This window comes from Anarhichas minor, unplaced genomic scaffold (assembly GCF_050575085.1).
Source record: "Anarhichas minor isolate MPS153535 unplaced genomic scaffold, ASM5057508v1 ptg000007l, whole genome shotgun sequence".
Taxonomy (NCBI): Eukaryota; Metazoa; Chordata; class Actinopteri; order Perciformes; family Anarhichadidae; genus Anarhichas; species Anarhichas minor.
In genome coordinates this window covers 20,243,239-20,261,736 of record NW_027466453.1, presented here as the reverse complement: position 1 = coordinate 20,261,736, position 18,498 = coordinate 20,243,239, and the positions used below count along the sequence as shown (strand labels likewise).

General features: G+C 43.6%; 1 protein-coding gene across 1 annotated transcript in view; it reads left to right on the top strand.

The window, feature by feature from the left end:
• grin2aa (glutamate receptor, ionotropic, N-methyl D-aspartate 2A, a) overlaps positions 1 to 17,432 on the top strand; it is a 117,825-nt gene extending 100,393 nt beyond the window's left edge. Inside the window, exons 10-14 of the mRNA XM_076086531.1 lie at positions 3,929 to 4,089; positions 8,050 to 8,139; positions 9,296 to 9,393; positions 13,415 to 13,653; positions 15,468 to 17,432. Coding sequence (XP_075942646.1) covers positions 3,929 to 4,089; positions 8,050 to 8,139; positions 9,296 to 9,393; positions 13,415 to 13,653; positions 15,468 to 17,432 — 2,553 coding nt within the window. The remainder of the gene's footprint in view (positions 1 to 3,928; positions 4,090 to 8,049; positions 8,140 to 9,295; positions 9,394 to 13,414; positions 13,654 to 15,467) is intronic.
• The last annotated feature ends 1,066 nt before the right edge of the window (positions 17,433 to 18,498 follow it).

The following is an 18,498-nucleotide window of genomic DNA, read 5'->3' as shown; positions in this document are numbered from 1 at the left end:
AAAGGTCAAACCAAATGTAGAGAAATAGAACAGAAAAGCAACACAAAAGGGTGGAGAGTTCCTGAGGAGAGAGATAGAGAGAGACAGATGTATGGGAGAGATGCTTCCAAGGAGAGAGCATTTGAGACTGATGTAGAGGGTTTTGACAACATACAGAAGGAGAGAGGGGGGATAAGGGGTGCTGCAACTGGTAGGAGGGTGACTGAGGAATAGCGAGAGCCGAGAGGCCAATACACACAAGATGGTACAAGACAACAGGCAGACAGATATGGGCCAAGTTGACGGCTGAGGAAGGGAGAAAGGAATGGCGTGAGGGGAGGGGGGGGGGGAAGCAAAAGAGATATGGGAAGACAGAGAGGGTCAGGGGAAGAAAGGAACCAGATAAAAAGGGTAAATGGCCATTCAGACAGATATGCTGAGCGAGGCTGGACAATCAGCCATCATGTGACCAGCAAAACGATGAAGGAAATCCGCCATCGAGATGCCTGTCGCTGAATTATACTTAAAACTGCTTTAACCGATTTTTGACCACCAGGGGGCAGAACAAAGCAAACAAAGCAAAGAAACCTTGGAATACATCGGCTTATCAAATGTCTTATGGCTAACATGTTGGGAAACAGTGTCCTACTTAGACATCTAGCAGGCACAGAGCAACACCCCAGTGGAGGTGTGTTTGTTATTATGTAAGTCTAATACTTTCAGCGTGACCTAAGTCCCATCCCAAGAAGATCTTTGATTGGCACGGTTCGTCCTCCAACCATGGAAACCATACATTCCACAGACACGTTTGTTCAAAGTAAACATGCGCAGGAAGCAACGTGGGTTTCAGCGTCCTGCTTACGGACACGTCCCCATGTGGACTAGAAGAGCCTGAGGAACCACCTTGCGATTAATGGCCAACCGGATCCACAAAAACTGAGCTACAGACACCTCATCACCCGTCGTCATACATTTTTAAATTGATGTAATTTCATTCAGTAACATACAAAGTGGGCTTAATGTTGGTAGTCGCCGTTGCAAACTAGGATTCAGGACCACAACAATATTAATAGATTGCTTCAATGACTTACGAGTGGAAATACAACAGTTTTGTGTGCCACATGTGGAGATGCACAATAAAAACAAAACGTCAGTAAATATGTGGTTCTCCTCAAATGATACACTCCATGCATCATTCAGAGAAGAACACTGTAGGTCACAGGGGGCTGAGCTGGGATTCTATCAGAACACAGAGCACATTCTCCCTCCTTAGGCGCTCTGAAATGATAAGAGGTTTGATAACCTTTCTTTTACTTTGCCTATAGCATCATCCATTTAAGCCAGGGACCGCAGGAAGAGCTGTTTAATGATAGAGGGAGTTATGACAGCAAAGCGAGTTGCTGGCAACTGTCTCCCCAGCAGGCCGTCTCATGTGCGTGAGGGCAGTCAGTTAACGGGTCCGTGGCGTTTTAGGCTGAACAACCACCAGGGATTTGTCTTTACAACGCTGGCTTATTTGTCTCCGCTTGCTGAGCAGGACATGCTGTTCTGGTTTCTCAACAGCTGATCAGAGATCAGAGGTCTTCAACAGGGGGGTCCGCGGAGGTACTGCAGGGGGTCCGCGAAATGTTTGGTTGATTAGACAATTTAAAAAAAAAATGAATCTGTCCATTATTTTAATAGTTCAGTATTGTATTGTAAAGTGGTAAATGCATCTTCTATCTGCAGTGTGATTGATGCGTTTAAATTACATGAAATCTATGACCAACGCTTTTGGAAACAGCTGCCCTTGAGAGCAAACCCGCCTGTCCGACACGTACATGTAGAAAATCCATTGTTGCCGCAAGACTTGGACCAAAATAAGGACTAAAGGGGGACGCTCTTAAACCTGAGAGCAGTTTCTAAGTTTGAGAAGACTTTGCAGTGACAATACAACAATACTGCTTAGAATAAAAAGAATAAAAAGAAAACCACACACAAGGACCTGGAGAACCGCTGCTTTAGAGAGAAACGGCATACATCTAAAAAAAAAGTAAATAAAAAAATTTGAGTGATAATTTGCTTTATTTCAGATTTATTACATAGCTAATAAAGTTTTGAGAAGAAATAAGTTAACAGCTATGATTACTATATATAAGATACAGTATATATGATATTCTTACAGTAGTTTATTCTTTGAGTCCCCAGGGACGGTAGCCCTTGCATGTTAAATATGTTAGTAGGATGAGGGTGGATAACATCCATGATGGTTGCCTTCCGACTGGCCCTGGTGATGTGTGTGTGTGTGGGGGGGGGGGGGGGGGGGGACAATAGGAAGGACTGCGTGAGGAGAGAGCTCCTCCTGAGGGCTATTGTCGTGATGCTGACACACACACTGCGTGACATCACCACTAACACGCACATATGCACAGCGGAGCTATCAACGCGCCCTCGCCCTGACCTGATTATACAACAGAGATGTGTGCAGGCAGATAGAGTATGCATACATATTTAGATATGCTTAATGTAGACACACATATGATGAAACTAGTTCACATTAACAATTCAACAATCGAACACGCAGATGTTTTTATTTTTTTACAGATGTTGAACAGACACCAATACTTACAATATGCTGGTCAAATCCCTCGTGCACTGACTTGTGACTTTGTGTTGAGCAGAACAAACATGTAGATATATGAGATTGTTTTGGATTATTACTTTACAGAGCTGTTTTGACAATATGTAGTGAAACCAGTCTTCAGTACTACGTGCGCACACACTCTCTCTCTCTCTCTCACACACACACACACACACACACACACACACACACACACACACACACACACACACACACACACAACACACACACAGTTAAAGTGGTGCTCGTGATATACACTTCTAATTGATAGGGTTTGTCTGTTTCTGGCAATGACGGCAGATTGTTACGGCAGTGCTTGAGGGTATGTAGCTACTGGAGCGACAAGCACACTACTACAAAACCCTTGACCTGTACACAGACTAGATTATACCTGAGAGACACACAGAGGGGGATGACGGAGACAGAGAGAAATGATGGGAGAGTGTAAAAAAAGGAAAGGAAATTCAGTTAGAGGAAGGGTGAAAAGAGAGAGAGAGAGAGAAAGGAAGGAAAGTGGCCTCTCAACTAAAGAGCCAGTAAAGCCGACGTTATGCTTAAATATTGTACGTGGTCTCAACTAAATCAGATAAATAAAATAAATAGATTATATATCTGGGCAAAGACAGACCTACATAGTAAGGGACGTTAGAAAGACCTGTGAAGAGCAGAGGAAGGATGCCAACAGTGGAATATAAGTATGATTAATCCAGATTAAAAATTAAAAATAGCAACCGGGGGGGGACTGACAATCTGAGAGATTAAGTGGTAAGGTTCCAATAAAGGCAACGAGACGATGCTGCTGTATTTCTCATTTTCTATCAACACCTCGATTAAGTTTATGTTGGTAAATTGAAAAGACAATTATATTTTAGTTGCTTATTTTTGTACAATACGATCTATAACTCAAGAATGAAACATTGGGATTCCCAGGGGAAATATAGAATGACTTCTGTGAAGGTAGATGCAATAGAATCAGATGTGCTTATAGGTTTTATCAGACAGAGACACACTACAGGCACAGACAGTGACGGTGCTCATAGATGTACAGACACTAACAGACAGGAGGGCAGCATAAAGGAGGATGAAACGGATATGGAGCACAAATATCAGTAGGTAGAACCTCGGTAGAACCTCAGCGCTTCAGGAAGAACCCTTTTGGAACCATTATTTCTGAGGGTGACCCATCTGTAGTGCTTGTACCCACCCGCACATATACACAGTTAAAAACACAGAAGCTCACACACACTTTCGGAATACGTTTTGTCACTTTCATTCACCCCTCTATTTTTCCTATCTCCTTATTTCCACTCTATCTTTCCTCCACCACAGTTTCAGAACCCGTACGCATACTCGCCTCCGTTCCGCTTCGGGACGGTACCAAACGGATCCACAGAGAGGAACATCAGGAAGAACTACCCCGCTATGCACCAGTACATGGTAAAATATCATCAAACTGGAGTCACGGACGCACTTGTCAGCCTCAAAACGGGGTAAGGGAACACTGTGTGTGCATGATCGCGAGTAAGCGCATTCCTTCACTGATCCGTGATCAAATACTATTTCACCGATTTACCTGTCAACCTCAAAAAAGTGTGTGTGTTTGTGTGTGTGTGTGTGTGTGTGTGTCATCTACAGATAGATCTATGTGTAATTGCATGTCTGTGAGTGTGCTTGCTGTCAGGTGTGTGTGTGTGTGTGTGACAGCTCCTCTGAGACTGGGGATGAATGGGCTTCCTCATTGGGAGCGGCAGGAGCTATTTTTAGAACCGGTCTCTACAGCGGGACTGGTGCTGGTGTGGAAGTATATTGATGGCAAAACTATTTGAGAGAGCACAAAACTAATTTGAGCGCTACTTAGTCTGCAAGTCGAGCTTTGAGAAAGCACGGTCAGATTTGTAAGAGCAGGAGACGATTTGTGTCTTATCTTAAAAATCTAGATGACTGAAATCACATTAAATTTATTGGCAAGTGACCGAGTTATTTTAGAGTCTAATTCATTGAAGTAGCTAGATAGCTACTACTAGCTATATCTTATTTTTCTTAATCATTTTAACAGAGAAAATTATTTGAAACACTATAAAAATAGCCGGCCAATTTAAGGATAGCCAGAATCTACAGCGCAGATCAACAAGCCCTCAATAATTGGAATTGTAGGTAAGCTTTTTAAAAAATTTCATGCAGACTTAAAAAAATAAAAAACATGAACCTGAATTCTCAATGTGGGCGTGTCCTGTTGCAGTTTACTTGTCAGAAATGGTTGGCAAGTGACCTCTTGTGATCTAAAGTGGTCAGAAGCTGCCAAAACAGAAAATTGAGACCGTGCATGATTGCACTCTGAAATCTGATTCAACTCTTACAAATCTGTGCCTGTGCTCTCTCAAATGTGGACTTGCAGACTGAGTAGCGCTGATATTTTGTTTTGTGCTCCTTTAGATCTTTTGACGTCATTATACTTCCATAATATATCCGCGTAAGAAAGGAAGGGGGGGGGGGGGGGCTTATCGCCAAGGACAGATTGAAACAGTGGAACCATTTGGGTTCATTTGGATAGAAAAGTGGAGGTAAAGGCAGTGTAAAGGAAAGGGAGGAGCAGAGGCAGAGGGGTGACTCTCATCTCACCATCACTTGGGAATAAGAGGCGGGGTAGGAGGCCAAGGACAAACTGGCTGATTGAAGGAAATGAAGGAAGTGTGGAGGGCAGGAGGAAAGGGCTAAGAGACTAGAGAAGAAGACAGTGGTAATGGAATGAAAAGGGGAGGGTGGCGGAACAGGAAAGAAGAGGAAATTGAGGGTAAGAGTAGAGAAGGGAAGGGGAAGGGAGACCGAGGAAGGAGACAGGAAAGGAGGGGTGGTGGGGGGAGGGAAATGAAGTAATGGAGAGATGGCAAGGAAAAATGGTGGAAAGAACCCGGTAAAGGACAAGAGGTTGATGAGGTGATACGACAAGAAGTTATTCCTGATTGGTTGATGACTATGGGGTGGGATCCAATCAGAGTTCTCAGCTTGAAGGACAAATATGAGGATGTGATTCGTGATCCATGATTTTCATGCTATGTCTTTCAGCTCATTCTCTCTCATCCATAAGTCATAAGTAAACTGGATGTAAACATGTAAAGACCGGTTAAACCACTCCTGCATCTATAATACTCTGTCGCTCTCGCCTGTGTTGCTGTGTTAACATACAGCGCAGAGGTAAACATGCGCACACACACACACAAATATGCACCTTGGTAAACTAATATGACACTGATTAGAAATAAAAACACACATGCTCATGTGTATCTGCAGACACACACACACACACACACACAGCGAGCTGCAGGTGTGTGCAGCCTCTAATGCCCTCATTGATAATTCTATTCTGTGGTATTAGCAGATGAGCAGCAGCGTTCAGCTGTTAGAGGCTCGATGGCTGGATTAGCTCTGATCACACATAATGCTGACAGGCTTTACACGCAAAATCTGTTACAGCCACAAGAACCAGTACTATGCACCAGGGAGTTGAATTGATTACATTTCGGGACCTAAATCACTCACAGTACCAGCAAAAGTGTTGAATATTTTATGGGTAAATTAGTATAAATCCATTCATGTGTGTTCCAAAAATATTGCATAATGCCAACAGGACTGTAGCGCCCAATCTGACACGAGAGCTGCAAGAGAAACATAGCATCCTCATTCATTTGTAATGAGACTACCGTGTCGGCACAGCGAGGATCTCAATATACAAAGGGTACTGGCAGAAAGGTTTAGGGTTGTCTGAGAGGGGACAAAAAGCAACACACTCTGTTGACAAGTCACATACATGCAAACGCACGCTGCAGGTAGAATACCTAGTACCATGTACCATGTATCGTATGGCTCTGTACAGATTCAAAATGTTAACATGCAAATATGGATACAGAGGAGCAGAGGAGGAAGTGATATCGCGGTAACTCTCCAGAGATTCAACATGACGAGTCTTGGCATCTCATGAGTCTTCAACCTCAACTGTTTGTATTTCATGTTCTCTCTGGTAGCCACACCAACCCAGCCCCCTGAGCTTCTATCACACTGTGCATGTTTTAAGTGAAACAGACATTTTTGACATTGAAAAGTCTCTCTTTTGTAAGTGTTTAAGGTTTGAGAAATGTGATTATATGCACTGAATGCAAAGTCTCTATGTGGGGGAAAAAAATATTTTTATGGGCTGACCTTCATTTTGAAGTTGGATATGTAATGTAGATCTGTTAAAATGTTTTCTTTAGGGGTCCACGTGCTATTTGTACAGGAGTTCAACTGACAGGTTATGCACTGCGCTGCAGAGTTCTCCCGTAAAATAAGATTCCGAGTCACACTTAATGGTAATTTTGCCGTTTTAAAGATTACATTCAAAGGTGTAGAGATGGAAAGTGGCATGGAATTCTGTGCTGCTACATTTTATTCATCCAAATAAAGGTGTGACAGATTGTGATGGCTGAATCCCTCTCCAAGCCATTCGAGCCACAGTATGTCTGGCTCGCATCTACAAACACACACACACACATACACACACAAATCCATTCTCACCAGTGCGCAGCCACGTGTGCACAATCGCACTCATGTCGCCGAAGTGTCCACGCACACACACACACTCGCTACGACACACAGGAATGGTTGCCTACATGTTTGGACACACAGCCTGCGTGTGGATGGAGCCAGTGCTGGGTTAAGCTAATTACACAGCTGAACTATCGGCTGTGAGCCTCCGTTAGAGGGCTGGATCTGACATTCAGTAAATGCCAGCCAGTCACTGCGCTATTAGCAGGGCTCTGTGTGTGTGTGTGTGTGTGTGTGTGTGTGTGCATGTGTGTATGTGCGTGTGAGCCGGCACCGAGAGTGCGAGAGAGCAGCGGTTAGTGATGGCATCAGTTACATTGAAAATGTCAGTCTGAGTCTGGGCTCTTTTCGTTTCGTTCGCAACCTGCTTATTCATGAGTGTGTGTGTCTGTGTGTGTGTGTGTGTGTGTGTGTGTGTGTGTGTGTGTGTGTGTGTGTGTGTGTGTGTGTGTGTGTGTGTGTGTGTGTGTGTGTGTGTGTGTGTGTTTGCATGTGGACAAGGGCAGAAAGAGAAAGAGTGTCAGTATTCGTGTCGGTCAAAAGTTTGTTTAGGTCGTCCATTTGCTTCCAAGGTCCTATCATCAGTGAAGCGTGCCGTATTGAACGGCGGCCGCTCCGCAGTGTGTCCTCAGAGTGTTTGGTTGCGCTTGGATTGGCGTCCTATTGGAGATGATTTAACACGTTAGAATTGAGCCGCAAACAACACGTTCTGAAAAATAAGCCCTCGTCTGCTTTCTGTCTCCTCCTGTGCACTTCTCACTCGCTCTCTTAACAAAAAAAAAAAAGTGAAACCCCTCATGCGTCTTCATCCGCTCCCTCTGTCTGTTGTCTTCTGTCTCTTTCCTCTGTTATTTTTTTCTCATCCTTTGCAGGAAACTGGACGCCTTCATCTACGATGCTGCGGTTTTGAACTATGCGGCCGGCAGAGATGAGGGATGTAAGCTGGTGACCATTGGCAGCGGGTAACCAAAGCTTTAATTCTTTAAAGAGACACTTTCACTGTGGATTGTCTTCACGTCATGGTCCGATCCCGCCATTCTTTGGTCCAAACCATTGTGTGAAGGGTTTGTTTGTGGTTGTAATGCTCAGATAAATACAAGCTACATGGATTATGGGATTGCTTATTTATTGAGTATCGTGAGTATCACATATAAAAAGTGAAACGTAAAAGTGCAATATTTTTGGGAAATACGCTTAATTGCTTTCTTGCTGAGGGTTAGATGAGAAGTGATTGACCACCTTCATGTCTATACAGTAGGTATGAAGCTACCACCAGCAGCCGACTAACTTAGCTCAGCACAAAGACTGAAAACAGGGGAACCAGCTAGCCTGCCTCTGTCCAAAGGTAACAACATGTGTATAGCTTCTCTAAAAACCAAGAGTAAAATCAACCAACCGGCGTTTTACGGAGGGTTACCTGCTGAACCTGTTGCCTGGAACCCAGTGGAGACTCCAGGGAGTTGCTGGTCCCGAGACCAGTGTCTTCAGGTGCAATTATGTGGCGTCACCACATAAGTTTGACTGACTGTTTGACACTTAGATTATATACATATATGTATATACAGTATGTAATGCTAATAATAAGAAAAACATATTATTTAACGGATAGGTACATATTTTTTGAGTCTGTCTTAAAACAACACTCACATGCCCATGTGGACATTTGAAGTGTTATTGGTTTTTGCCAGTTGTTCCTCCTCTCCACACTGCTAAGAGATCCATTTTTAAAGTAATGGAACACTGTAATTGTTTTAAGAAGAGACCTCTTCAAGGTCAGTGTGGAGTGGAGGGATGATCAAAGCGGCCGACGGTGTTTCAATGTACATCATATGTGGCAGTATTGTTATAAGATAGACCTGAAAAAATGAAAGCCTACCCTTTTGATTAGACACTAGGATTGCTTGTCTTTGGATCCGACAAAAAACATATTTGCTGCAGTGCTTCAGATTCTGTGACCGTCATTTTTTCACTTCACAACATTTATATGCATCATTATACATTAAATATATTTTTAAATCACAGCATCTGGAGGGTTGAAGGTGAGAATTATTATTTTAAAGGTTAAAATATGTGTTTTTTGTGTGCGTTTGTGTACGTTCTGGATGTGCTTGCGTTCAGGTACATCTTTGCCACCACTGGTTACGGCATTGCTCTGCAGAAAGGCTCGTACTGGAAACGACAGGTGGATCTGGCCATCCTGGCCATCATCGGAGATGGTGAGAAACACAGTCACATGGCGTTCTCATACACACATTCAAAGTGCATGACACTATCCATGAAGGCAAAAGGTTACATTGTTCCTTGCCAGCATTGTAATTCCTGCACACACACACACACACACACACACACACACACACACACACACACACACACACACACACACACACACACACTCTCTCACACACATCTCTACTGCCTTGTCTGCTGACAGCACAAAGGGAAAGCAGTGAAGTATAAATAGTCCTTTGATGTTATTCTGGACACAAAAGGCTGCTCTAAACAGAGGGCAGAGTGTGTAAGTTATTCTAATGTATTCCTCTCTGCAGCACCGGATTTGTGTGTGTGTGTGTTTAAGCATTACTCTGAATCATCCCATTCCTTTATTACAGTAGCTTCAGAAGTTCTTATATAAACAATGTCCAACTGCAAAACAGAGAGAAAGTGAGACAGCTTGAGCTTTCAGTGACAGATTCATTTACATTTTACATCGAAAGCATTTTGCTGATGCGGGAGCTCACAGCCACTCACATTAACTGCACTGAAGTTGATTAACATTGGTGTCACAATAATCCTCTCTAACCAAATCTTATCAGGGCTGCAGAGCATACAGGCCACACTCCATCATATACCACGGCTGGAAAATGTAGTAAAAACATCTGGTTCAGCGGGTTTTTGTTTCCGCCTAGTTTGTTCCGCCCTGTTATTAATCCCATCCAATCTCTTTTACACTTGTAGCTTTTCAGCAGAGTCATTCGAGGCTGTATTATCTTTGCAACACGCTGATAACTTTAGCGCTGTTGCAAAACAAATTAGATAAAGTCAAAAAAGGAAAAGAAAGGTGAGAAGAGAGAGTGGGAGAGATGGCAAAGGGGGGAAAGAGATCAAATAATTGCAAATAAAGTGTGTGACAGAGGAAGATGAAGAGGACGTAGAACACACGTGTCAAACTCAAGGCCCACGGGCCGAATCCGGCCCGCCACGTCATTTTATGTGGCCCGCGAATCCACCAGCAAAAAAAATAAAAAATTTAAGTTGGACTTGAAAATAAAAATATCCCCATGGTCGAAATTATGAGATAGAAAGTTGAAATTATGAGATAGCATGTTGTCTGTGTACCGACATTAAAACTATCACAACAGGTGGACAGGAGAGGGAACAGCCCATAAAGCGGTTTTCCAACAAGTGACTGAGTTGAAAAAGATCGACAAATAATCCCAAAATGTCCACGAAGAGAAAAATTGATGCAGAGGGAAGAAAATGTAATGAAAGATGGAAAGCGAATACATGTTTGTGCTTCAGAAAAACGGGTCTGTCTTCTGTGTTATGATGCGTGTCGGTGATGAAGGATACAATTCACGTCGGCATTTTGACACCAAACACGGAGCTAAATTTAGCCTCCAAGAAAAACATAAAATTGTACAAGAATTAAAAGGCAGAATGCAATCACAGCAGAATATATTTACAAAAGCTACAGCCCAGTGCTGCTAAAGGTGTGTGAGCAGGTGAGCTCCGACCAGATACAGACTTTTACAAATGTCAGTTTGTGAAGAAACACCATCGCAGACCGAGTTCATGAACTAGCAGCAATCTAACAACACAGCTAGAGACGAGATGCATCATCTATCAATGTTTGTAAGAGGCTCAAGGCAGACCTGACTCTCAGTGAGGAGCTCTTGGATGTAGCTGCCATGCACGGGACGACGGCAGGGCGGGACATTAGTGATGCAGAGAGGTGACAAAAATAGCTTTGAACAAAGTTAATGTAATAACTTATGTTTGATATTTGTCTTTGTTATTAAAAGTTTGATCTTTGATAGAGTAATGTGGGTTTCTTAACCCTAAATTAAAATGATTTATGTTATAATAACAGAAATGTGCTTAAATATATTTTTACATTTATATAACTGCATGTACAATATTTTTTACACTTGAATAAACAATAATCAAAAGCAGAGACAGTTATTTAACAATATGTCAGGAGTAGTTACAGTTATACAGTCTTACAGTTACAACCGGCCCTTTGAGGGAAACCATGATGCTGATGTGGCCCAGAGTGAAGATGAGTTTGACACCCCTGACGTAGAAGGATGGAGAAAGCGATGAAAGAGACAGAAAGAACAAAGACAGTGCACATGTGTGATGGTCAGAGAGAGGACGAGAGGAAGAGGAGGAGAGAGCTTGGGAATGAGAGGAGGGCAGATCCTTGATAGATGACAATGACTCTGTGTCCTGGCAGATGGTACTTGATCAGATAGACACAACGTGGGTGGAGAGCGTATGGCTTTTCATGGACAGAAAGAAGATGTGTTCAGGGAAGAGCGCAGAAAGGTGAAGAACAAACAGACGGACAGAAACATAACAGCCTGTCTGGAAACACACGGTCTGGCACAGCTCTGGCTAAGCCAACTGCTGGCCACACGTTTTCTTTTAGGGTTACATTTTTTAAAAACTTTTTTCAAAATGTACTAAAAATGTGAATACTGTACTTATACCATTTTTTTTTTTTATCTTAGTTTCATACAGCACAATCCAGCAAGATTGTAATCTTTCAGACCTAAATATCATTCAGTCACGGTCTGGAACTGTTGCTCGACCATTCATGAGGTGGAGTTATTTCAAAGTGCAGATAAGCATTCTCAAGAAACCTTCATTAAGCGAATGCCTTGAACAGTAATGGATTCAGTGTTTGTGGTTCATAATAATGTAATGCAGAAGACGTTGCACTCTCACATCTTAAATGAAATGTTCTTTATCCCCCAGCACTAGATGCTTCAAGCTGAAACATTTCGTAAAGCCCTGAAATTGTGGACGACACTTGCAGAGACTTGTGTTCCTGCGTTCCAGACGAATGGTCACCAGACTATTGCTTGAGCTGCCTGACTGCAGAAAAAAGAACAAAATCGGAATTTCAGCAATATGTCCCTCCCGTCACAGCTCCCCAAAGCTTTTCCCTTGAACGCACTTGATTAAAAGAAGACACAAAGTGACCTGTTTATATCTAAATATCTCATTTATTTTCACATTCTCTTGCTGCCAATTCCAAGCATATCATAATGTCTTGCTAAAAACATGTGTGCCGTGGCTGCATTTCTTTGTTTATTTGCGAATCTAACCGGAGTTAAATTCTCCTCAATTGTCCAAAAGGTTTAATGATGTCTTAGTGAGTCTGCGCCCTTAAGACACGTAGCTCAACACTTCAATGATATTTGTCTTTCCCCACTAGCAGCCTTAGTTATCCTGCCCTGAATGACACAGATTGGATTAGCCACGCGCCAAATGTCAAGGAAGCCAAGGAGGGAGGGGGGGGGGGGGGGAGTGAGGGAGTGAGGGAAAGGAACACAGAGTGAGGGATGAGAAAAGATAAGGTCTTTGTTGCTTTCTACCTTTCTTTCAATTACACTGAAACACATCTCTTTGCTCTATCAGGCAACATGGAGGGGCTGGTGATGCCCATAGAAATCTATTTTGAACACCAGCCCCAGAAAAATAAACAAAGAAATGTAGGAAATATATTAGTATTCAACCCGTATAGGTTGACACGGATCATTTTAAACCAAAGTCAGCCAAAAGCAGACATTATTTGCCACAATCACGTATCTGTAGATCTCAATATTTTGAATGCAACTACATTAAAAATCTCAACAGAAATTATTCTTTTTTTGAGTTAAAAAAAAACTAATGAAATATAATTTTGAATACCACATGATATATCCCATCTGCTTTTTAAATAATACTAATGATAGCTCTCTTTGCAGATGATATCACCATTTATCATCAATTTATCTAAAAACAGATAAGAAGATGTAAGATGCAAGATTTCAAAGCAGCTTTTACAGGATGTTTTATGTACATTCACGGTAACTTCAGCAGCAATTCTAAATGAAAATATATGTCTCATACAATGTGGTATCTATAAACTTATGTCTTTAATTCTTTGGTTGATGCTTTCTCAAACCCCAATGAGCCATTTAGTAAAGGATTTGAGTCTCCCTCTCTCTCTGTTCTTTTGCTTTTCAGGTGAAATGGAGGAACTAGAAGCCCAGTGGCTGACAGGAATCTGCCACAATGAGAAGAACGAGGTGATGTCCAGTCAGCTAGATGTGGACAACATGGCTGGTGTCTTCTACATGCTGGCCACGGCCATGGGGCTCTCCCTCATCACCTTTGTCTCTGAGCATCTCTTCTACTGGAGGCTTAGATACTGCTTCACCGGAGTCTGCACCGGCACGCCGGGTCTTCTTTTCTCCATCAGTCGAGTAAGGACCAGTTTGTGTATAGGTGGTTGTATGGGTGTATTTTTGTGTGTGCAGGCTATTCTACAAGTATTACAGAATTGAGATTTTACACAGAGTTGAGTTTTTATTCAACACTTTGAAACAACAGTGTGTCCCAACAGTCAACTCACAAAAACCGGCCATTGAGTGTATGCATATGCCAGTATGTGGCTTTGTGAATATCTGGGCCTGGGGGGGATCTCACTGGGTTAACAGTTGTCATGTTCCAGGCTATAAGGGCCAAGGAAGCACTGCATCCACAGTGGGGGTTAATGCTGCTTTATTGGGGTCAGAGGGGCCTATCTTGGTTCCATAGAAGAAGAGTACTGCTAAACTAAGAAACTGAGTGAAACGAAAGGGGGGAGGGGGCTGGACAAAGGAGGATGGGGATGGAGACGGGAGGGGCGATTGTGAGGCAGTCCTGAATATTGACAAAAATGGATCCTAATTGCAACATGTTTTTGGGTGAAATCCCGGCAACCCACGCTAAATCAATCTATTCTCTCTCATTCTGTTCTGAAAGGTCAGCATTCTCTCTTGTTGTAGGTGAGAGCAGAAGACGTGGACGTGCATCCCTAAACGCACTGCAGTGTCTCTGCACTATTTTGGAGGCAGAGTGTGACTCAGTTTTCAAAGTTAACAGAAGGGGGTAGAGAGGAGACAAACACTTTTAGAGAAGATAAAGTGAGGCTCTTGAAAATGACGTTATTTCAAAGCCATTCTCAAGAGTGAATTAGGACAAAAGACATCCTTAATGGCCTGTCTTGTGTTGATAAGCTTCACAAAATGTGTGCTGAGCCAGAAAGCACTTGTAATTTGTTAACGTGATGAATGCTTTTTAAGGATGTATTTGTGAGCTGGGAAACGGTCTCAGTGAGGAGAAAAGTTGCTCTTTTAACTGTAAGATGAGAGCTCTATGACAATACTGTCAGGCATTACGTATGTTGGCAGCTCTTGTTTGGCTGTCTAAATACAAATATTGGCTTTATTAGCCTCCCTCACAGTTATAATGATGGTAATTTATTCTGTTTACGGTTGTTTCCTCTCACAAACAATGGTGCCCCTGTAGTGCCTCTAAGGGAGTCTTAGGGCACAGAGTTATGAGAGATACTGTATCATAACCAGTTTTTTATATGTTCAGGTCAGTTGTTGGTTCAGGTTATTTTGTTAAGAGTAATTCTAGTGTACTCTTAGACGCTGGTACTCTTTTGCGAACAGTTGTACTGCTAAATAATTGGAGCAGCAGATAGATTGTGTCTGTTTCCTGTTGCTAGAGACTGCATTCAGCCTGGTTGGATTTGTTATGTGCAACATTGTGTGTGTTTTGTTTTGTTGGTGTATTTATGATTAATTCAGAATTCTTTCTAATTAAGAATGATTTATGTTCCTATATACACTGAGTGACACGGTTTGATTTTCTTTATAAACTGAACAACAAGTATGTTTCAGAGAAAATGAAAGAAAGCCTAATTTAATGCTGTTTTGAGTTTGTGTTCATGGTGTTAAAAGACTGTGTTGGTTGAATGTACTGTGCTTTGCTTAGTCACTACCAATTTAATGAATTCATCAAAACACACAGACCACAAATATGTTTGGCCAGAGTAGATAAGCAATAATTATTCTGTTTCTTTTTCTCCACGTCTCTCTCAATCCCTCTTTATGTTTGGTTCTTCCTCTCTTCCATTTTATACCGTTCCATCTCCGTCCCTCTCATTTTTTGTCTTGTTACCCTTCATCAATTTTTATTTGACTCTCCCCCCTCCATTCCACTTGTTTACCCATCTGTCGTCATGCAGGGAATCTGGAGTTGCATCCATGGAGTCCACATTGACATGAAGAAAAAGTCAGATCTGGACTTTAGCCCCCAGGACAAAATGCTTAAGCTCATTAAATCAGCCAAACAGATGACCAACATGTCAAACCTGGGTGGCTCCCACATGAATTCACCTAAACGTGAATTCATGCACTCAGCTGGTCCCATGATTATGGACATGATGGCAGAGAAGGGCAACTTCATCTACGCTGACAACCGAAGCTATGCTCCCAAAGATATGATCTATGGGGACACTGGTGACCTGCAGTCTTATCTTGCTAACCGCCACAAAGACCACCTTAACAACTACATCTTCCAAGGAGGCCAGCATCCTCTGACCCTGAATGATGCCAATCCCAACACAGTTGAGGTGGCAGTGAGTGCTGAGTCAGTTCAGACCAACGCCAAGCCGCCACGGACCCTGTGGAAGAAGTCGGTGGACACGCTTCGTTCAGCGCCTCCTGGGCCCCCTCCAATGCCTGACATGCTGATGCCAGACCCACGAATGTCGATGAAGACACAACGCTACCTCCCTGAGGATGCAGCCCACTCTGACATCTCCGACTGTTCCAGCAGGGCAGCCTCCTACAAGGACCCAGAAAATAACAAGCACCTGAAGCCCAAGGACAACTTAAAAAAAAGATCGGTGCCATCAAAATACCCAAGGGACTGCAGTGAGGTAGAGCTGTCCTACTTAAAACCTAAGCAGGTCATCGGTGGAACCAACCAAAGTGGGAGAGGAGGAGGAGGAGAGAAAATTTACACCATCGACTCAGATCGAGAGCTGAGCCTGCACTCAGACCCTGCTCACTACCGTGAAAGTCGCGGCCTTGCTGCAGATGATTTGGATTATCCTGAGATCTACTCCGACCACAGTGACAACTATAGGAAGTGTGAGCAGCCCATCATTCATCTGAACTCCTCGCCTTTGCATCACCCCGACTCAGATCTTCTACCAGACCCAGCTTACTCTAAACACTACGGCCTGAAAGAGAAAAACATTGTCATGTCCCCACATGAATCCATGGATCGCTACAAACAGACACACTGCCGTTCTTGCTTGTCCAAAGTGTCTGCTAGCTACCCACCGGGAGGGTCGTACACTCCTGCTGTACCTGCTGCAGCTTCTGCCACACGCTCGCCCTATAATCGGTGTGAAGCATGCCTCCACACAGCTAACCTGTATGACATTAGTGAGGACCAACTCCTCGCAGACCCCTTGGTCAGTCCCACCATGCACCACCAACAGCAGCAGCAACCAGACGAAATGTTTGGTCTGTATTGGCCCCAGACAGATGGGCCGCATGTTCAAAAAAGAAACCGCTTGAGGCTGAGTCGTCAGCACTCCTTTGACAACATCATGCTAGAAAAGCCCAAGGATGTAGACCTAGGCCGACCGGCGCGCAGCGTCAGCCTCAAGGAGAAGGATCGCTTCTTGGACTCCACATCTGACTCGCACTACGCGAACCTCTTTGGCATGCGTCCCTACTCCGGCAGACTGTTTGGCACCGGGTCCAAATCAATGATGTTTAACCACAACCTGGAGGAGAGCAAGAGGAGCAAGTCCCTGTACCCGACCCATGGCTCGGATAACCCTTTCCTCGGCCACTCGCTGAGGGACGACACCAGCAGCAGACTGGTCCATGGGCGTAGCTCCTCTGATATTTACAAACAGCTGGCGGTGGCCTCACCTGCAGCAGTCGTCGGAGCGCCCCCCATCAAGACACGCAACGATGCGAACAATCTCCGCTCTTCCGTAAAATCCACCACTTCATACTGCTCACGGGACGGGCGGATAGCCAATGACATGTACAATAAAGAGCATGTGATGCCTTACTCAGCCAATAAGACTAGTGCATACCCGGCCCCACGTGGCGTCCTAAACTCAGCCCAGTTCAGCAATAGACGGGTGTATAAAAAAATCCCCAGTCTGGAGTCAGATGTTTAGTTGACTAAAGAAATAATGTGTTCTCTCCTCCTTACTGCTCTCTGGGTTTGTATTATAATTTATCAACTATGTTATCCTCTAAGGGATGCCATAGCCACACTACGTTTTTCTTCTTCTCTTTGACATTGTAATCCAAAAGAACTTGTGCCCACTTGGGTATGACAGTACTACTACTACTACTCTCTTTGCAGATGATATCACCATTTTTGTCCATCCTCTGCCATGTACCAATGAGTTAGCTGCATGGCTGGCACGCTGCCATAAGGTATTCTGTTGCGAAGGGGAGGGGAATCATTAACCCCATAGGTTTTAAAAGGTTTAGGAAATGGCATAGTCCCATTAGTGGGACAGAGGAGGCCTAAGTAACAGTAAAGGAGGACTCCTACAGGCGCTGTTGGGAATGAAGCAGTTGATTCGTGATTGAAATATGTGAGGAAGTGGTGAGGCGGATCGGAGATATTATATGAGAGGGGAACTAGAGGGAGAGAGAGAGAGAGAGGAGAAAACCTCTCTTTCAACCCCTCCTCCTTCCCCCTTTTTTCCTCTCCACCTCCACTGTCAAGCTCGCAGCTTGCTAGTTGAGGAGAAGAGGCCTGACAGAGAGACCAGATGGGCACGTTTGATGTCACGGCCAGACATGGAGGCGTCCCAGGAGGGCAGAGGCGTCACAGTGAGCTAGTCCGATGGTCTGCTGCCTGTTACTCTGACAAATATGGCCACCGGGACACCTGGCAGTGCAAGAGGAGAGAGAGGGAGAAAGTAGATGAGTGGCTAAATGGCACAGAGCGGAGCTTCCAGTCGTTTTTTGGCAGTAAGTTAGCGGATTGCTTGGTCACGATTTGGTTTTATATGTTCAGCCCATGCTAAGGGACATGCTGGTGATGAGAAGATGAGAGTAATGTAGGTGCTATCAATGAATAATGTTTACAGACTGACAGATAAAAAAGACAAATAGACAAAATGACTGATAGAAAAGGACACACGAGCAGGGAAACCTGAGGCAATTGATGGGCATTTCATTTATGGCTCTGCACATAGAAAAATAATTGCGAAGTATTGCTTTTTT